At 42.8% G+C, this 20,302-nt stretch overlaps 1 protein-coding gene across 1 annotated transcript; it reads left to right on the top strand.

Moving 5' to 3' along the window:
- Nucleotides 1-1,286: 1,286 nt before the first annotated feature.
- On the top strand, nt 1,287-7,020 carry LOC127782009 (uncharacterized). The gene is made up of 2 exons (XM_052309080.1): nt 1,287-1,391; nt 6,367-7,020. The coding sequence occupies exons 1-2, from the start codon at nt 1,287-1,289 to the stop codon at nt 7,018-7,020; spliced, it is 759 nt and encodes a 252-aa protein (XP_052165040.1).
- Nucleotides 7,021-20,302: the final 13,282 nt, after the last annotated feature.

Here is a 20,302-nt window from a genome sequence, read left to right on the forward strand (position 1 = left end):
AAAACTTTCAACTCGAGATTTGAAAACTTTCAGCTCAGATTTAAAAACTTTCAACTCCAAATTTGAAAACTTTCAATTCCAGATTTGAAAATTTTGAAAACTTTTAACTCGAGATTTGAAAACTTTCAATTCCAAATTTGAAAATTTTTAAGTTAAGATTTAAAAATTAGGATTTTTTTCTCCCGTGCGGCAGAAAAAAGAAAAAAAAGGGAAAAAAAAGAAATGGCGGTGCGCTAAAAGAAAAAGAGAAAAAAAAGAGAAAGAGGGGCGCGTGCGCGCGTGGGCCGTGTGGGCCGGAGTGCGTGCCGGCAATGCGCACGCGCGGATTAGCTTTTCCGGCTGCTTTGCGCCCTGAGGACGCGTAGCGAGGAGGTGCAGGAGCTCGAGCCTGCACCCTATGGCTCTGCGCGCCACACGTGGCAGCAAAGATGAGTGCAACACGGGGCTGCGGCGGTGGAGAGGAGGGGTGCCTCGCCGGCCTCCCGTCCTCTCTCTCTGCCATTCGGTCTGATGAAGAGATGAGGAAGAAGATAAGGTAGAGAGGGTGAGGTGGAGGAAGTGAGGCCCACTACAATGGCGGATCTAGGATTTAGGATATGGTGGTCCCATCCAAAACTTTTTTTAAACACAATAAATCTAATTATAATAATATATACAATGCAAGTATAGATAATAGAAGAGATCAAAAGTGTACCATGATATATTAATAAAGCATCTTATAACATATAGAATTAGTATTTAAATTAAATTTTGACTTAAAAGAAGCTTATATGGCTATAAAAGTTTAAAGAAGATTACCATACTACTTTTTCTTAAGTGTGCTCCTCTACCACAACCGGAGAAGAAAACGATTTAGAAGCATTCTTCTTTGCTGTGTGTTTTCGGAAAAAGATGCAATATCTCCATCTTTCTTCATGTTTCAACACTATAGTAGTACAAATTAATATCACAATGCACAAGACTTAAAAATTTTAAACTGGAAGTTGAGAAAGTCTCTTGTCAGGACACTTGCGACGCACAAGCTTTCTTTTTTTAGTAAAATTTACTACACATCTCCGAAAGATCGTGGTCTTAGTTACGGGATATCCAAAAAAGGGGAAATATGTTCCTGAACACCACAAAATCATGGTGTAAGACACTCGGCGTATTATTTTATTATATCTAGTAGAGATGAACAAAAAAAGAGGATGAAAAATACCAATTTACCCCTATGTTTATCAACTTGTAAGGCATCTCGGCCCGTGCGCAATGATGCGGCGAGGGGGGAGAAGAGGTAGGTGGAGGCGATGTGGCAGAGGATGCAACATTACTTGCCGCTGGGGGCAAAACCGATGGCGCGCGTGAACAGCAGCTCCCGCACAAGCCTTCAGTGGGCGGTTAGCGAATGCCAGGTGCTCAATCGAGCAGTAGCACCACCTTGACAGCGACATGCTAGCAGGGGTCTCCCTGACGGAGGACGCCGATGAGCTTCCTTATCCAAGCAGCACGGGCCATGGCGGCGTGGGAGGCCGCGAGATAGCACGAATACGTACGCTCCCAAGCACGGGGAGCGGGCCATGTGGGCCGGCGATGGGCGTCGCGCCGAGGCGGCCGCGACCGTGTGCCCATGCCAGCCTTGTCACACCCTAAAAATCCTAAATATATAAATTGTTGTTTAATTGGAATTATTAGAAATGATTTTAAAAGCCTAGAAGAGAAGATCTAATTTTAAATAATAAATTCCAATGTAAAATGGGGCCAAATAAAATTTCATTAAATACTTTGCTTGATTCTATAATTCCTAGATTTTTCTGGGATTTATTTGAGCCAAGGAAGTATTTTTAATAAATGGAATTGCATTTCATGAATAATTTAAATGGAAAAAGGTTTTTAAAAGTCTCTTTTGGCTTTGGGCCGAACGTCGGCCCAAAACCCTCTCTCTCTCTCTGGCCCAAGCCGTCCCAGTTCGCAGCCGCAGCCGTCGCTCGCGCGCGCGCATCCGCCCGCTGACAGGTGGGGCCCACCTGTCAGACTCGTCGTCTTCCTCGCGCCGCCACCGCCCGAAACCCTAGCGTCGCGCCGCCGTCGTCTCCTTCCAAATCCAGCCGCCCCTTTCCGTTTCCGGTGAAATCAATAGAGGGGAAATGATCTTCGGGACCTCCTCTACCTTTTCCCTTTTGGAACTTCGGCTAAAATCGTTTGGAAAGCGGAGGATTCGATCTCGAATCGGATTCGTCTCTCTCTCCTGAACCCTAACCTTTCCTTCGCGTCGCCGGTCGCCGTGGGCCTTCGCCGCCGCCTCCTTGCCCCTTTAAAAGGATCCCCGGTGTCTCCGCTACCCGTCGCCACCCTCGCCTTCGCCTCTCGTCGCCGGTAGAGCTCTAGCACCGTGTAGCTTAGCGCCGCCGTCGCCGCCGTCGCTCCAGCCGTGCGCCGCCGTCGCTCCGGTCGTCGCCGTCGCTCGGGAAGGCCGCCGTCGTGGTCGCCGTCGCGTCGCCGTCCTCGTCCGCCCCTCCGCCGTCGCTGTCGACCGCCGGAACATCGTCGCCGTCGTCAAGCCGGAGGTCGCCGCCGCTTCTTCTTCGCCGCTGTCGCCGTCCGTTGTTCTTCCGCCGCTTCTTTGGTCACCGGTGAGTTCGCCGTGCCGTCCTACCCGTAGGTGCTCTCCGTTCGCGCCGCCGCGCCGTCGTTCGCCGGCGAGCTCGTGCGGTTCGGTCGCCGCCGGAGATGACGTCATCGCCGACGTCATCGATGCCGTCCGCCGTGGTCTGGCTGTGGACCGATCGATCTCGGCCGTTCGTTTTGGATGGATCGATCTCGGCCGTCCGTTCCTGTGAACCGTCGCCGTGCACCCGGTCCACCGCAAACCCTAGCCGCTGACGCAATAAATCCTCTTTTCCTTTTCAAAAATAATTCATTATTGCGTCATAATTCAATTAAAATCCATATAAGTGTTTTAATCTGATTTAATCTTTAAAAATTCATAACTAATTCATCTTAGCTCGGATTTAGTTGGTTCAAGTCTCTAATTTTTTTTAAAATTGAGATCTACATGTTAAAAATATCCACATGTACTGTTCATGCTTGTTTATGTGCTGTTTTGGTGTTTGCTCTTTTCTGTTTAGATTCCGACGTTTCCGGAGAGTCCGTTTTCGTAGGAGAAGAATTTGAAGAGTTCCAAAGCCAGCAAGGCAAGTCACACAGATCCCAAATAACCCTTTGAACATGTTGATCCCGTTTAAAGCTATTGTTTCTATTCAACTATTGCATTTATTTTCGAATGTCATTGGGTGGAATTAACCTATTGTTTGTTATAGCCCTTTTGTTCTTGATTACTTTATTCCTTGGTACCTTGGGTTATTACAACTTGACTAGTTGAGCTTTATATATCGGTTTAGCTAGATATTAGATGTGATTGCTTAGCCATGCTTAGAAACATTAGCACACTATTGAGATAACTTATGACTCACTATTATTTAATGATGGCTTATTGATAACTCATGATGGTTAATCATGATTGGTTAATTAATTAATTTCCAACTAAAACCTGTTAATGGTGGGTTGTGAGCACATGGTTTTGATGGTCGTGCTCATGACAATTAAGGACCGGTTCACGAGTTTCGGTTGTGAAACATTAACCGTGCCAACCACAAGCCAGCGTGGGCAACGGCTTTACCTTTTGTATAGCATGGTTCATTGCGGGGCACCAGACTGAGAAGTGGCGGAGATAAGCCCACGGGGGTCGCTGGGAGTCCATGCCTTGTTTATAAGGGGGTGATTATGATCCAGGAACGGTGCGCTGTGGTGGATTGTGTTGTGCGAGGGGTACTGTCACAGCTCCTTTCTGAGGTACCGTGGTGGTATCAAGGCGCATGGTGACATGTCGTGGGGCTGTGTCTTGTGAGTACAGTGGTACACCTCTGGCCAGAGTAAAACTATTCGAATAGCCGTGCCCGCGGTTATGGGCGGGCCTAACAATGTCTTTCGTGATTAGTCTCACACCTCTCATCATAATAAAAGATACTATGACTGGCAATAATTTGATTAGCTCCTGGTTTGGAATGGTATATTCCTGGTTTGGAGATAGAACTGTGCAGCCGGGGTTGGTTGTTCAGAATGGTTGGGCCTATGCAACAGGGTATGTTGTATAGCGTTGGATTAATATTGTTTAATTATTACTCAACTGTTTTATTAAATTCTGAAACGTTTATTACATGCTGTTTATGCAAATGAAACCCTACTATGCCATCCTTTGTTATCCTGTGCACTTGCATATTTGCTGCGTGGCTTGCTGAGTATGTCATATACTCACCTTGCAATCATTCATCAGAGGAGGAGTTCTACAGTGAAAGTGATGCTGATGGTGTGGAGGATTAGGTGTAGCCCTGGTCAAGCTGCCTGTGGAGTGGAATCGTCTGCGCCGTTTATTTTTTTTTCCGCTGCTTAGATCTTTATTGGTTGAGAGGGACTATCTACCTCTGTAATGACATTTTATTCGCTTATTAATTAGAGTAATAATTGTACTCTATTATCAATTTGTTATTGTGTGCCTCGGCTGATTCGTGGACGAGGGTTCACACACATGTAAGCGTTTGGAATTTTGGATAGAAATTCCGGGCATGACAAGTTGGTATCAGAGCCTCCTTGACCCTAGATTATGCCCAATGGTTACCCATAGAAGCCCTCTAAAAATATTGGAAAAATTGAACTGTTCTCCTCTCTTTCTCTTTTAATTAAACCAAACAAATGGCACATGCAGTTTATAATTCCTTTAATTGTTCTCATTTAAAAATTTATTATTATTCCTGTGTTATTAGTACCGTACATCTATTACTGTACTAATGGCTCATTTACCAGCCAAAATTTTACAACATTGTTTTATTTAACCTTGTTACAATGAAATAAATTTAGCAGGTTGATTTTATAACTTTTCTTTTATTTTGAAACCTGTTGTTCAAAAGTGCAAAACTTTGTGATCTTGTTTCCAACTGTTTCAAATTATCTTGCAAGCTTGGTTTACTTACTTACTTTTTTTACCTGGATTTTCTAAATTTATTCAAATTAATCCAAAAACTTGTGCTATTAATTGGACAAATGTCTTAACTCCCTCCTTTCACTTGTCTTTAGATGCCGCGCTACAAGCCTGAGTACTTGTTTGGTGTTGAGGGATTTGTCCAGGAGTTGCGTACGATGTCCTTTGCCATAGGATTTGGGACTGCCCCTATGTATGCCCAGATTCCTCATGATCGGGATGAAGAGAAGTGTCGAGTCAAAGTCACCTTGAACAGTAATAGTGAAGATATCCCATCAGTGATGTTCGAAGCTGGAGGAGGAAATTACATTCATGCATGTCAGGAGGTGGCAAGGATCGCCATAGGAGAGCTACGCGATCGCTACAGTGATCAGTTGGCCGACACTGAGTATCGCTACCATCCTCGCCAACCCCAGGGAAGTGACCGTGGCAGCTACCTAGAGACTGAGGGGATTGAGAATGATGCTACCACAAGGCATTTGGTTGAGATGCTGTGGGCTATGGATGAGACCCGCGCGGAGGTTGTGCTAGCAGCTCAAGATCGTGAAGATCGGAATCGCGGTAAGATTTGCAAGCTAGAAGACAAGGTGGATTGTTTGGAGAAGGAACTAGCCACATTGAAGGGAGAAGCACCGCCGCAGAAGGCCAGGGTTCGTCTTACCGCAAGGAAGAGAGCTCTATTCATCCCTCGTTACCAATTGGCGCCAAAGGTCCGTGTGGTGGAGAAAGAAGTTACCCCAGCCCTAACAGACCCTCCGGTCGTCAATGTAAGTGATGATGAAGGAGACATCATGCCAACACCAAATATGAGTTCCATCTTCCAGAAGCCATTCTGAACTTAATTTCATCCATTTTCTGACATTTAGAATCCCTTTCTTGAAATGGGGCCCTGCATCAGGGTTGCATTGAAACATGTCTCCCTCCTGTGGGTATTTTCCTTCTCAACAACAAAATGCATTAACTCTTATCTTCTGACTCCACTTTTGTGATCCATTTAGCCAGCAAAGCAATGTTCAACTTCCTTGTTTCAGTGAAACCGATCCCTCCAAAATCCTTAGGGAAGGCCATATCAATCCATTTCACCATGTGATCCTGCCTTGTTTGTTGCTAGCCCAGTAGTATCTACCTCTAATCAAATCTTTGATGGACACCCTTAGGAGGCTGATAGAAACCCATTGCATAGGAAGTTATATAGATGTTTTTGTCAGTTATGCATTGAGCTAATATGTCTTGTTGCCTACAATTATTCCATGCAGTTTCTGTTCGTTATGCTGTGCTTATGGATTATGCTGCTATTTACCTAATTTTTCACTCCAGTTTCTTGATTATTCATTAATGGTATTGTGTGCATACAGGATCGGAATTTAGTACTGATAGGCCCTACCCGTGCTGTTGCGTTGTCGCCACCAGAACCTGTGACCATTGAGGTTGAACTGAAAGTTAAGGGCTCTACTGAATCTGAGGATAAAGACTTTAGCTTTTTAGCTGTGCCACTCATATGCCATAAGACGTATTATTCACGTGTGTTTCATTCCGGTTCTCACACTAGCAAGCTAAGCACATTGGCGTTTAGATTTGGCTATGTTGTGTGGTCTGTGGAGGCCACAATATTCGTACAAATCATCCATGGGTCATGGCCTGATGGTCTTCGTGGTGAATTTGCTGCCTTTACCACTGGTGTCCGTTGCAAGACTATGGCTAACACAGACAGAATTGATCATGAGAAAATTGTCCTGCTTGATTCTAGAGGTGAGAAAGTAGCTGTTACTGCTGATAGTAAGATCAAGCTTCCACGGTGTGTTGTTTCTGTTGAGAGTAACGCAGAGCTGAAAGTTTCTGTCAAGGCATGGAAAGCTGATAATAATGTTGTGGAAAAAGCGAAGGTTTTCACAGCATTAAAAGCTGGTGTAAGAAATACCACGCATGACATTGGATTCTGTAATATGGAAATCAGTGTTGCCTGGTCACTCATTTCGCAGTATCCTGTTTCTGCTAACTCGGTACTGTAGCCACTGTTCCGAAATGTACATTCTAGACATGGGGAAGCTGGTATTTTGCATGTAAGGCATCGGTTGGTGATAACAATGTTGTGAATGGTACCTATGTTCATATCTCTGCGAAAGACAATAGTACCTATGTTATGGTTCTTAGCTAGCCTGTTAAGTGGTAGTATTTTGTAAATTAATGGCCATACAAGGATCTGTGTTAACTGCCAACGCTGACATGTGCATTTTCAGGAATTATGAAACTACTCTGACTTTGATATGACTTAGCTTGGACGTTTTCATGTTATTCTTCTCTATTCTTCTTTTTTGTGAAACCAACTTTTTCATATATATTTTGTCTTATGTTCCTATCGCTTTTCTTCAGCATTGTACAGATAGTACATTATACAGACTGGTAATAGTAGATTACACAGATACCTTCGATTGGTGATGAAAACAATGAAACTTAAATACAAATCAGATCACCTTAATCAGAGTTTTTAGAGATGATCGAATTCCCTCCTTCAAATACCAGAAACATCATTAGGTAATCAACTGCAGATTTGGGCAGCGACAATGCGGCCATGAATCCTTTGCTCACATGTCCAAACTTTGGGCTATTTGCTTTTCAGTTTTTTCCCTGTTTCAAATTAGTTTTTATCTGCTGGTTTCGTTAAGTGGTAAACAATAGCAGAACAATGAATGAAATTTTGTTGTAATTAGTAAGAGCACACCTATCTACTACATATCTATCATATTCTCCAGCCTTAACATTGAGCTAGCAGATGAATAAAACATGCATATATCAGTTGAGCAGATCTATTTCAAATGTATCATCATCACATGTTCAAATGTATATCATCATCATCATCATCATCATCATCATCATCATCATCACACGTGAAATGCTATTCTCTATCTTTCATGCCTACAAAAAAAGGGAGTTCCAGGGGTCATCATGCACGACACAAGTTAGATAAGCATCCAAATTCATACAGTACAGCAAACATGCAGTACAGTGTTGTTATCCTTTGTCTGCATGCAACTCCCTCTCCCATACGACTGCAGTCTCTTTGCCGGACAGTCGTTGTCGTTCACGAAGCCGGTGGTGGTGGTGGTGGTGGTGGTGGCTGCGGCGGTGGTGGGAAACCGATATCCAATCGGTCAGCAGGACCATTGTTACGGCCTTTGGCTTTGTTACTGATCGCATCAATCTCTTCCTCACTTAGTCCATCCATTTTAGCCTTGTCGGCTCTAATCAACAGAACCATGCCATTCTTCCCGATCAGCTCCTCCATGTTGTTCACATTGTGAATCTTCGAACACCAATTGGGTAGCTGAAAACTAGAGTCGCCCCTGTTATGCCAATCCAGCGCCACCGCCCCCAACTGAGTCCAGGATCGCATTTCATTCATCAGTGATTCCGACAAAGTATAGCCTGACAAATTATACCTGAACCTATTGACTATCTCCTTAAGCATCGTCCTTAGACGACACGGCTCACATATCATAGTCATCACTCGGTAACATGCTCACTGTAAACTCTGACTCGGCACTGGATTGTCGTCAAATTTCCCCAGGGTAAGCAACATATCATGTAGATCGGTCAAGCTACCAGGTGTAAGAAGGTCACTGCAAAATTATTGTTAGCACACATTAATTACAATATTAATAAAAACAGACTACGCCAAACATCAACAATATTACAGAAGAGATAAACATAATAAATTTCTTACTTGTTATCGTAACCATTGGTGATGCCGCAGTACACAGCTTCCAGAAAATCAGGTACTCTCATGCCAACATCAGTTACCTTGAAGGAGTTCCAGGTGCCCCAACCAACTTTTTTCATGCTTTTCTGACTCTTATGCTTCTTTGACTTGGAAGAATTCTTGCCTTTTTATCTCCTCAGCTAAAGTCTCCTCTTCTAGGGTCAACACCAGTCGGCGACGGAAAGCCATAAAATACAAATCAATATCTCTGATCAGGCAATCAACACTGTACCGTGGATCCTCACTATTGACAATCCAAATGATAAAGTGGCTGCTAAACCCATTCTTTGGATTTTCAAGAGGAGTCACGGGTATCTGAAGATCTCTACCCCCAACAGTGAAAGGTGCTATATTTATCTGCCTACATTTCATCGCCTTGAGCATCTCCAAGTAAGATCTCAAGCCACCAGCAATATCCCACTCATGCACATGTATATCCTACAAAATTTAAAAACCATAATCGCTATGAGACCATATTAAGTGGCTTATGCGTGTATCGAGAAAATTTACAGTGAAAGCATACAATGGTTCATTTGTTATTTTTGACTAAGCACAAAAAAAACTATGTAATCATAACTATCACGGCATATGCCAATTTTACCCTTGATATAATTATTTAAACGTGGATAGGTATGCGGATGTGGAATTATTAATAACATGGGTAAAATGAGGATTCTTAAGACCTGTGTATTAAGAATTAGTTATATGCAACACTTGTGTTAAAAATGATAAATAAATGAGAACTATATTCATGCATGAATTTTAGAATGAGTAGAATTACCTGAATCCCATCCTGTCGAGGGCAAAATAATTTATCTATATTGAGACGCACAGGAGGGCCTTGAGGAGGGTCTGCTGCTGCCATCCTGTATACAAAATGAATTGTCATAAGTATTAAAAAAAGTAATGGGCTATCTCTAAAAGAAAATAGCCATCTCAGCTTTTTATTCATCCTATATGGTTTTAGGTGGAGTAACATTTCATGTGTAGCCCGATAGAATCTGTAAGACTATAACTAGCAAATAATTATATGCCAATACAGTAGATCTCTAAAGCTAAGTTTGTTTGAGTTTGGGGAAGGCAACTTCCACATTTTCCATTAGCACGTTTCCAAAATGCTAAACGGTGTATTTTTTTAAAAAAAAACTTTTTATATAGAAATGTATATAAAAAATCAAATAAACTTATTGTTTTACTTTGTAATAACTAATACTCAATTATCATAAACTAGTGGCTTGCCGCTTGCTTCTTTTACGTAGCGCGGAGTTGCCACAACCAACACCCCGTACCGAAATCAGCATAATACCCACCAAGTTATAATAAAAAAAGTCTTAGTCTCAATATGTTTCATGTGGTGACGTTGAATTGGATTGGGCGACATGTAAACAACAGTAACATTGTCGCAGTAGAGAATGGTCACAAAAGCCATGGAGATGTGTACTGTGACATCCTGCCCAAATTTGAATTTGGTCTATGTGGCCCGTGAGAGCTTTGTATGCATGTTTAGTATTATATTGCTAGCTCAGCATGGGTGGAACCAACTTATAAGAGCTTGTCCCTCCAACCATAACACTCATGGGTTAACCCTTTTACATGAAGTGAGGACGAAAGTGTAAGTGAGGTGATATATGTAAGTAGGCCCGTTTATTGGATGGGCTATGTTGTGCAATTATGGTCCTATACTAGGATTGTTCTTTATTGGACATGGGGAGTAGGTCTTATAAAGTTAGTGTTTTTATGGAGCGGAGGGAATAGGCCTTATAAAAGTTCGTGAAGCCAACAACACTCATCAAGTGCATGAGCAACAGTGGTGCTCAGCCTCCATGCTAGAGGATGATACAACACTCAACAAGCACATGAGCAACAGTGGTGCTTAGCCTCCACGCTAGAGGATGATACAATTATTTGTCGCTTGAAGGACCAAGAAACAAGGTTGTCGCTGAGTTAGATGCGGTAGCCGGAGATGGAGTGATGGACGAACATTAAAGCGCACTAAACAAGGTTGACAACATATCATCGCTACGAGAAGAAGAGGCCAGTAAAAAAACGTACAGCAAAGATGCCGAGGAAGAAGCGTCAGGTCTTATAAAAGTTAGTATTCTTTATGGGACGAAGGGAGTAGGTATTATAAAAGTTGGTGAAGCCAACATCACTCAGCAAGTGCATGAGGAATAGTGGTGCTCGGCCTCCATGCTAGAGGATGATAGAGTTGATTGTCGCTTGGAGGACCAGGAAACAAGGATGTTGCTGAGTTAGATGTGGTAGTCGGAGATGGAGTGATGGACAAACATTAAAGCGCACTAAAGAAGGTTGACAACATACCATCGCTACGAGAAGAAGAAGCTAGCAAAAAAGCGTGCAACGCAGATGCCGAGGAAGAAGTGCTAGCGCCCAACTCCATCATGGCAAACCCCTAGTGAAGATGTGAAATGAGTTGTTGTAGTGAACTGCTTGAAGAGATTGTAAGCATGATGTCATCAATATAGAGTAGCAAGTGTGCCATGTGGTCACCATCTTTGTAAACATACAAATAGGGATCTGTGAAAGGTGGAGGCGATGAAGCCTAGGCGATAGATCTACATGGTGAACCAGTGATACAATGCATAGGGCACATGCTTGAGGATATAGGACAACTTTTGAAGAAAACACACATGGTCGGGGTTGATGAGGCCTGATGGCTCCTAGCTATACACTGTTTCTACAAGGTTGCCATAGAGGAAACCATGCTTGACATGCAGATGGTGCATTATCAGCTGAGGGAATTGACAATGCTCAGGATAACGCAAATGATGGCCCACCCGAGTTGAATATCTCATCAAAATTGATGTCATGGTGCTGGGAATAGCCTCACACCTCCCAGTGAGCCTTGTGATGTGAAAATGTACCGTGTTATGCTTGAAAATCCACTTGCACATAACAGCATTGGCACTGAACAAGCATGGAACAAGACATCAAGTGCCATTCTCGAGTAATGCCTTTTACTCATCACCATGTCCGCATGTATATTGGGACCACGAGTGCAGTACGGTAGTTCCTCAAAATGGAAATAATAGAAGAGTGAGCAATATAAAGGTCACGGTAGTTAACAGGCATGATGATGCCTAGATCAGCCCAGATGGCTATCGAGTGTGGTCATCCAGGGCAAGATAGGGAACCAGGACACCGACATTGGCACCTGCCAATGTTGCTAGTGCAATTGGGGCCATGAGTGTGGCGTATGACATGAGCCGGAGGGATCGTGACTGGTATAGGAGGCACAACAGGCATAGCTGGTGTTGCCAAGGTCGTGGACACAGCCCTTTGCATTGTAGGTACCACAACTGGTGCTACAAATTGTGGCAGTTGACACGAGTGATGTTGGGGACCATGTGACATAGGCGCTCAATTGGAGATGTGGTGCAACAAGGAGGGCCAAGTGTTCTCAACATTGAGTTGTGATGGAGCATGCGCGATTAGAGGACACCATCGTTCGCCGACAAAGGGTGATGGAGTTGATGCGTGAGGTGGTGTCGTGGCTACACTGTGGTGCACTAGCACGACGTAGTCGCTAACAAGAAAATCCAACAAGGCAGTAGAGTTGGAGGGCAAGCCACGTCTAGCAAAGAGAAACATAGTTTTATCGAATATAGTATGATGGGAGATGATAATATGTTTTGTTGCAAAAACCATGTAGTTGTAACCCTTGTGTGAACTAGGGTAACCAAGAAAGACGCAGGCAATAGAACGAGGGACCCAAAGACTCATATGGAAAGGAGTTTGTGTGGGTGGTGGTGGGGGTTCTTGGATAGCAAAGAGAGCCAACAACTCATAGATGATCACAGAATGCTATGAGACATGAGGAACTAGGATGACGTGTGATTTACAAACTTATGCCATTGTTTGCCAAGATTTTTTAGAGGCAAACCAAATTGTCTGCAGCCATAGTTAAAAAAAACTAAGCATATCCAAGTAAAGGATTTATTTTTAAGAAAAGTCCAACAGAAATGGGTACAAACATCAAGAATGACCAAGTAACATAGATAACCTAAAGTACTAGCAAGGAAAAGTCCACATGTCACGGTGAACTAACTCAAACGGTGCTAAAGAGCGTAAACAAGGACTTGTTAAAGGTAAACACACAAGCTTACTAAGCCGATAGGAGTAGCTAAGTGTGTGAGCTATATTATTACAAGAAATAGAAGAAGATTTACTGAGTGTGTCAAGGGCAGCTGGATCAGGGAGGCCAAGTAATTGGTGCTAAAGAGGAGGCGAAGTGGACGTGCACGACAATGGTAGGGTTGGCTAGGGATAAGGTGTAGAGGTCGGAACACTATTGTAGAGTGCGATCATGCGCCATGTTAATAGGGGTGGCAATTTCCCCATTAGGACCGGGGACGGAGGGGGTAGGGGAATCTCCCCCCATGTGAGTGGGGGCGGGGCCCCGACTTCATGTGCCAAGTCTGCTTCTTTACCTGTGGGTCACTAGTAGGGGCCTCAGAATATTGAGGAAGATGTAATCCACTAGCTATCTAAAGCCCATCAGGGACAGCCCATACGTACTAGCCATCAAAAAGAGCATCAGGTGAGGAGCTTGTGCAGCCCATTTGGATGAGATATAAATATAACACAAAGAAAACCCTAGCCAATCCCCCACAAGGCCATAATACTGCACTTACAGTTGCCGCCGCTGGCAGCGACACAATCGTGCAAGGCTTTTGTTTTTAAAAAGTATGAGGTTGGGTAAGGGACGCACGTCGCACTGCCTATTGACTTCGCCCGCCGCTAGCACTCAACAAGGCTCCATGCTGCTCTGCATCGTCTCCCCTATCCCATCGGCCGCCGACTCCTCACGTTGTTCCCTTTCCTCTTGTGGCTATAGGTGTTGCACTACTGCAACTCCTCGCACCATTCCCCTTCCTCGTCCTCCAGTTGCAGCCGTGCAGTGCCACACAACGTTCTCTTCTACCTCTGGCCGCCGCAAGCACCAGGGCTGCGGGGCCTCAAAGGGGCCAGGGACTAATTTCACCATGTTCTTCAATCCATGGCTAGGGCCAGGTGAAACCGCAAGGGAGCAGGGGCCAGGGTGGGGCTGTTCTTGTCCATCCGACCCCATTGCCAACCCTACATGTGAGGAGTCCTCGGTGTCCATGATCAGCTGGTTCATGGTTGTAAGCCTGTAATGAGGCCTGCTTAGTCCCAAGACTGCACAACTGATGGAGACACCTAGGAATGGATGAAGACTATGCGCACCTACGAGTGTGGACCGAGAATGCCGAAAGATAGAGGGCACCACTATGATGCTCCTGGAGTGCCGCTCATGGACTGATGTAGATCCTTGTGCCAGTGGGGTAGGATGTTGTTGTCTATAGTATGGCCACAAGTGAGGAGGCACTGCCACTAATCTAATTGGTGCAACAGTTCTTGTCCCTTGTACCTACGAGGTTGTTGTGGCTATTGTTGTTGAAGGCAAAAGACACAAAGTTGCAGCGTCCGCCTGGATGGCAAGTTGAGGAGGAGGTGACAAGATAAATGCCAATAGAGACCTTGACCTTGTTCTCCAAATGTAGTATCTTGAGGGTGAGCAGGGGATTCCCCTGGCGAAGGAGGGGAATGGCATCAAGTTAGCAATGCCATCGATTATGTTGTAGTGGGAATTGAGACTACCTAGTACGTTGAGACTAAGTTGCGATTTAGAGACATTGCGGATTCCCCTATGACATTTCTCATTTTAAGGAGATGAAGGTCTTGTTTGGGGGAGCTTCTACCTGCTACAGCTTCTCTCAGAATTAGAAGCTCCCCCCAAACAGTTCAACTTTTGTTCCAGATTCTAAAAAGCTGTAGTTGTAGAATCCAGAAAATGAACTAGAAGCCAGAAGCTGAAAAACCTAGCTTTCCGAAATTCTCAGAAGTTGACTACCAACCAGCTATATGTGGCCAAAAGGCCCGCCCGGCACGGCCCAGCCTAGGCACAGCTGGGCACGGCCCACCAACCATCGGGCTGGCACGGCCCGATCGGCACTTCGTGCCGGGCCGTACCGTGCCGGCCCGAAGGTACGGGTGGTCCATCGGGCCTTTTTTAAAATAAGTCTAGTTTTCATCTCTCCTCTTTGGGCTATTACATATGTATAGCTAAATAAGTCTATTTTTCATCCCTCCTCTTTGGGCTGACATATGTATAGCTAAAATAAGTCTATTTTATGTCCCTCCTCTTTAGGCTGACATATGTATAGATAAAAAAAGTCTATTTTGCATCCCTATTCTTTCATCCATGGCATATAATATGTCTATTTTTACTCCCCTAGTTTTTTTGTATCGGGCCTGACTGCCGGCCCATCATGCCGGGCCGGCCCAACGTGCCGGTGGAGGGGCCCAGGCATGGCCCGGTGGTCGGGCCGGGCCGGCACGGGCCTGACCTCCGTTGGGCCGTGCCGTGCTTGGGCCGGGCCAAAATGCCGTGCCATGGGCCGGGCCATCGGGCCTCGGGCCTTTTGGCCATCTATACAACCAGCTACTTTTTAGAATCTTAGGCCCTGTTTAGATCCCCTAGCAAGTTTTTTCACCCTGTCACATCAAACGTTTGAACACCTACATGAAGGATTAAATATAGTCTAAAAAATAACTAATTGCGCAGAATGCAACTAATTTGCGAGACTAATCTTTTGAGCCTAATTGCTTCATGATTTGATAATGTGGTGCTACAGTAAATATTTGCTAATGACGGATTAATTAGGCTTAATAAATTTGTCTCACAGTTTACAGACGAATTCTATAATTTGTTTTATTATTAGACTACATTTAATACTTTAAATGTGTGTTCGTATATCCGATGTGACACGACAAAAATTTTCACCCGTCGATCTAAACACAGCATTAAGCTTCCACAAACAGGCCCGAAGAAACTCTTCAAGATGCAGTAATCTTGGAGCACTAAAATACTACCTAGGTATCGAGGTGACCTAGAGCTATGCCGGCATCGCCCTCAAGCAATCTGCCTATGCAAGCAATATCTTGGAGAAAATCAGGCTCCAAGATTGAAATCCCTGCCAAACTGCAATTGAAGTACGCCTTAAAATGAGCATGATATCTAATTCTCCCTTGGTGTACCTCTCCACCAACGTACGTAGTACAATATCAGCGCACTAAACTTAACAAGATCGACTTGCATTTGTTCGGGATAAAGTCACTCTCGACGTTGTACAAGTTTTCCATGTGCTGACATCTTGGTAGCACACCAACATCTTCACTAAGGGTGTTCCGAGCGCCATGTTTTGTGTTCATGTTTTATCTCTTGCCTCTACATGTACTCGTGTACGTGATCAATCTAATTTATCAGGTTAACTCGCTTTCATGGGTCCTATGTAAACATTTATGCGTAGAGATAGTAGTGCAGTGTTTTTTTTTTACCTTCGGGGGTGTCGCTTGTCGGAGAAGTGGTGCTGGCCGGAGTGTGCGCCGTTTCCGCGGCCGAGGTGGAGAACGACTGAACAAGGTCAGCCGTGGCGTCGCCGCGTCGGCGTGGTCTGGTTTGGCGAGTCAGCAGTGCCGCCGGCGCGTCCTCGCGGTCGGCGTGGTCCGGGGGCGGTCGACGAGGGCCAGTTGGTGGAGCGCCGGTGGGAGCAGTGCCGACGCCGTGGTCTGGATGGAGAAGCCGGCGGGTCCTCCTGGCACGGTCGACGAAGAGCGGGGGCCGGCAGTGCCACCGGCGCGTCGGCGTGGTTGGGGTGGAGAAACCGGCGGCGAGCGGGGCCGGTGGTCGCCGCCGGCGGTGGTGGCGGATGAGGCGACGCTGACGGCCCCGCCGGCCCCGCGCGGAGGGGTGGTGGACGACGACCAGCGGCGACGAGTGCAGCCGCAGTTGAACTGAACTGAGATTGTGCTCCGGGGAGGGGACGAGAAGCTTAAGGGTAGTTGGATTAGGGACAAAACTTTAGCTTCAGTATCTGTGACATCGGATATTTGATACTCCTAATTTTGAATATTAAACATAAACTACTTACAAAACTAATTATATAAATGAGAGCTAATTCACGAGATATTTTTTTAGCCTAATTAATCCATAATTAACACATGTTGACTGTAGCATCACATAGGCAAATCATGAATTAATTAGGTTTAATAGATTCGTCTCGCGAATTAATCCATAAATTTGAGTTTTCATTTACTTTTTTTTAGACAAGCTTGAAATTTGAATTTTCATTTACTTTTTCTTTAGACAAGCTTGAAATTTGAGTTATACAGACCTTGTTTAGATTAAAAAAGTTTGGCCAAAAACATCACATCAAATATTTTGACATATACATGGAACATTAAATGTGAGAAACAAAATCAATTATACAGTTTGCATATAAATTATGATACGAATTTTTTTAGCCTAATTACATCATGATTTGACAATGTGATGCTACAGTAAACATTTGCAAATGACGGATTAATTAGATTTAATAAATTAGTCTCATAGTTTATATGCAAAATCTGTAATTTATTTTATTATTAGTCTACGTTTAATAATTCATATGTCTGTATACTTTAAAAAAATTAAAAAAAACTAAACACACCCACATTACAGTGGTGCCATTCGGCCCGTTCCTCGAAAACAGCAGCAGGTGTCCGTCGTAGCTGACGTAACTCGTTCAACAAGCCAATAAAGGCTAGTCTATGGAGGATGCTACGCGTCGGACGTCCGATAGTTTGCAAATATCGGACGCCCAACCTCTCACTGCCGCGCGCCTACGCATACATGCATGCACAATCTCCATCGTTTCTACTCTAGTTGATTAGCACATACATGTAAAAAGTCTATAGGCTTGCGCATACATGACTGCATGGTTCAGCACTTATCTCAACCCTATTTTTTATTTTTTTAAATTAAATTTCTTTCTAAATTAATTATCCGATTTATGATTCGATTTCACCATTAAACTCCTTGCAATTGAATCTTCACAACAAGATCTTGCACGGTTATATTTTGATGAGAAAAATCGAATATTGTTTCACCACTTATAAAAAATGTTGCACCACTAGTCAACATGTTCTAACTCACTCTAAAAAATGTTTCAGAGAAATGCAACATTCAACTAATACTAAATGCAACACCAATAATATCGGTATGAAACATTGGCTCTCAATGAGTGAGACATAAAAATATTGCTCAAATGTTCCAACTCAGTCTATAAAAATATTTCAGAGAAATACAACATTCAAGAAATACTAACTGCAACACCGATAATCACAATTAAATCTTTACAACAAGATCTCACATGATTATTTTTATAATTTAATCACAAGGTATTAACTATTGAAACATCATATAATATTTGCTGAAACATATGAATGATACCATGTCCAACATTTTTAATTAACTAATGAATACTAATTGAAACACTCAATCAACATATATGCAACATTTACAAACAAACTAGTGAAACATAATAAACTACTTACTGAAACGTACAAATAACACCATGTGATACATTAAAGAAAGATATATAAATTGCGACAATAATTAAATATGTGCAACATAATAGACTTTCACTTGAAACATCTGATTCTCACATGTGAAACATTAAATTTAATTGGTTGAAACATATGTGTGTTTTTTATTATAATATAGTCATGTGAGATCTTGTTTGTAAAGATTTAATTGTAACGAATACAATGGTGTAAACAGATCGTAGATTGGATGAGTAATCTGGAAGAAAAATCATTTTCAAGTTTGCTAAAAGGTGTTATGTACATACAAATAATCTCGTGTCCTCTCTCCTTCATACATGCCAATGCTAAGTAAGGGAGCATATGTAACATGTGTGAAAAAAGAGAGTATATGATAAAAAGGATACAAGGCAGGCATACAGCAAAACAGCAAAACCACAGTAAGATGCGTCCGATTTTTTTTGTTGCGTCGAACGTCTGATCCTAAGCATTTTCACTAGTCTACGAGTGGCCGGGGACGTGACGCATTATTGACAATCGCCTAAAACTAGATTACCACATTATAAAAAAAAGAAAGAAATAAAGTAGATTATCACCGCATCTTAAACATCGGAACGAGAAGGATTAAGTAAGGTGCAATGGCGGAACATGATTCTTCTAAGCGGCTCAACTAATCTAATTTACATAGCTATTACCATTAATCATCTATTTTAGAAGTTTTAAAATACAATTCTACTATTCCCTTCGTTTAAAATTATAAGACATTTTAATTTTATCAAAACTAAACTGCTTCGAGTTTTACTAAGTTTATAGATAAATATAGTAATATTTATAATACTAAATTAGTTTCATCAAATTAATAATTAAATATATTTTTATAATAAATTTATCTTGATTTAAAAATATTACTACTTATTTTTACAAACTTGATCAGACTTAAAAAGTTTGACTTTAACCAAAGTCAAAACATCTTATAACTGAAAATGGAGAGAGTAGTACATATTTAGACTCAGGAGTAGAGCTGCAGCTCTAAGGTGGTATTCTTTTCTTCTGAAGATAAAGATAAAGATTAAGTTTTTTACACAAAACGAGGTGGTATTAACGTATGATTGATTGAGATTTAATTATTACAAACTTGAAAAATAGATTAATATGATATTTTGGAGCAACTTTCACATAGAAAGTTTTAGCACGAAACACACCGTACATTTAGCAGTTTGAAAAGCGTGCCACGAAAATTTTAATTTTCATTCAATTTTTATTGGAGAAAAGAACGGGACCTAATTGTTCTACCCGTGTCTCCGTCCCTGGTTAGGAGGGGTCTATACCGTCATTGATTTTTTTTTCTCTCTCAATCCATGTTGCCGTTGGAGGCCCTCTATGGCTCTATCCACGACCAAACAATAGTGATGACCCTCATTTTAAAGGTTGAGTTCATTTCTTCTTTTTCCAACTTTTACAGTTTTATCTCGTTTATGAATTCGAAGATGACTTTAGACCTGCAGCGATTTAATTTTCTTTCCTTGATGGTTCAATCTCCGTACTATGTAAAAGAGTTATATGGAAGCTTAGCTGATGTTCTCTGAAACTAGCGCTTAGCCAGTGATCCAGTTGTTCATTAGTATTACCTCCTTCCCTAAATGTTTAACACCGTTGACTTTTTTAAACATGTTTGACCGTTCGTCTTATTCAAAACTTTTGTAAAATATGTAAAACTATATATGTATATATAAGTATATTTAACAATAAATAAATAATAGAAAAAAAATTAATAATTACTTAAATTTTTTGAATAAGACGAACGGCCAAACATATTTAAAAAAGTCAATGGTGTCAAATATTTTGGGATGGAGGGAGTATTATTTACTATCTGACTATTATTTATGTCATTAAAATCCATGGGAGCTCCGCTACCTAGGAATGTCTCGGAGACGCGTGGGGTGAGCGGCCGGGGGGGTTGGGGGTGGGGACGAGGCCGTTGCCGATGGCATGCCAAACGACCGCGCCGTCGACTACGGCCGAGCGCTTGTCCACCATGGGCAAGCCCAATGGAGCTTGCTGCAAGTGAGTATAGGGACAAACCGAAAGAAGGGAAATGAAGATAAGAAAAAACTGTCATTTTATTT

Source organism: Oryza glaberrima, chromosome 8 (assembly GCF_000147395.1).
Source record: "Oryza glaberrima chromosome 8, OglaRS2, whole genome shotgun sequence".
NCBI classification, from domain to species: domain Eukaryota; kingdom Viridiplantae; phylum Streptophyta; class Magnoliopsida; order Poales; family Poaceae; genus Oryza; species Oryza glaberrima.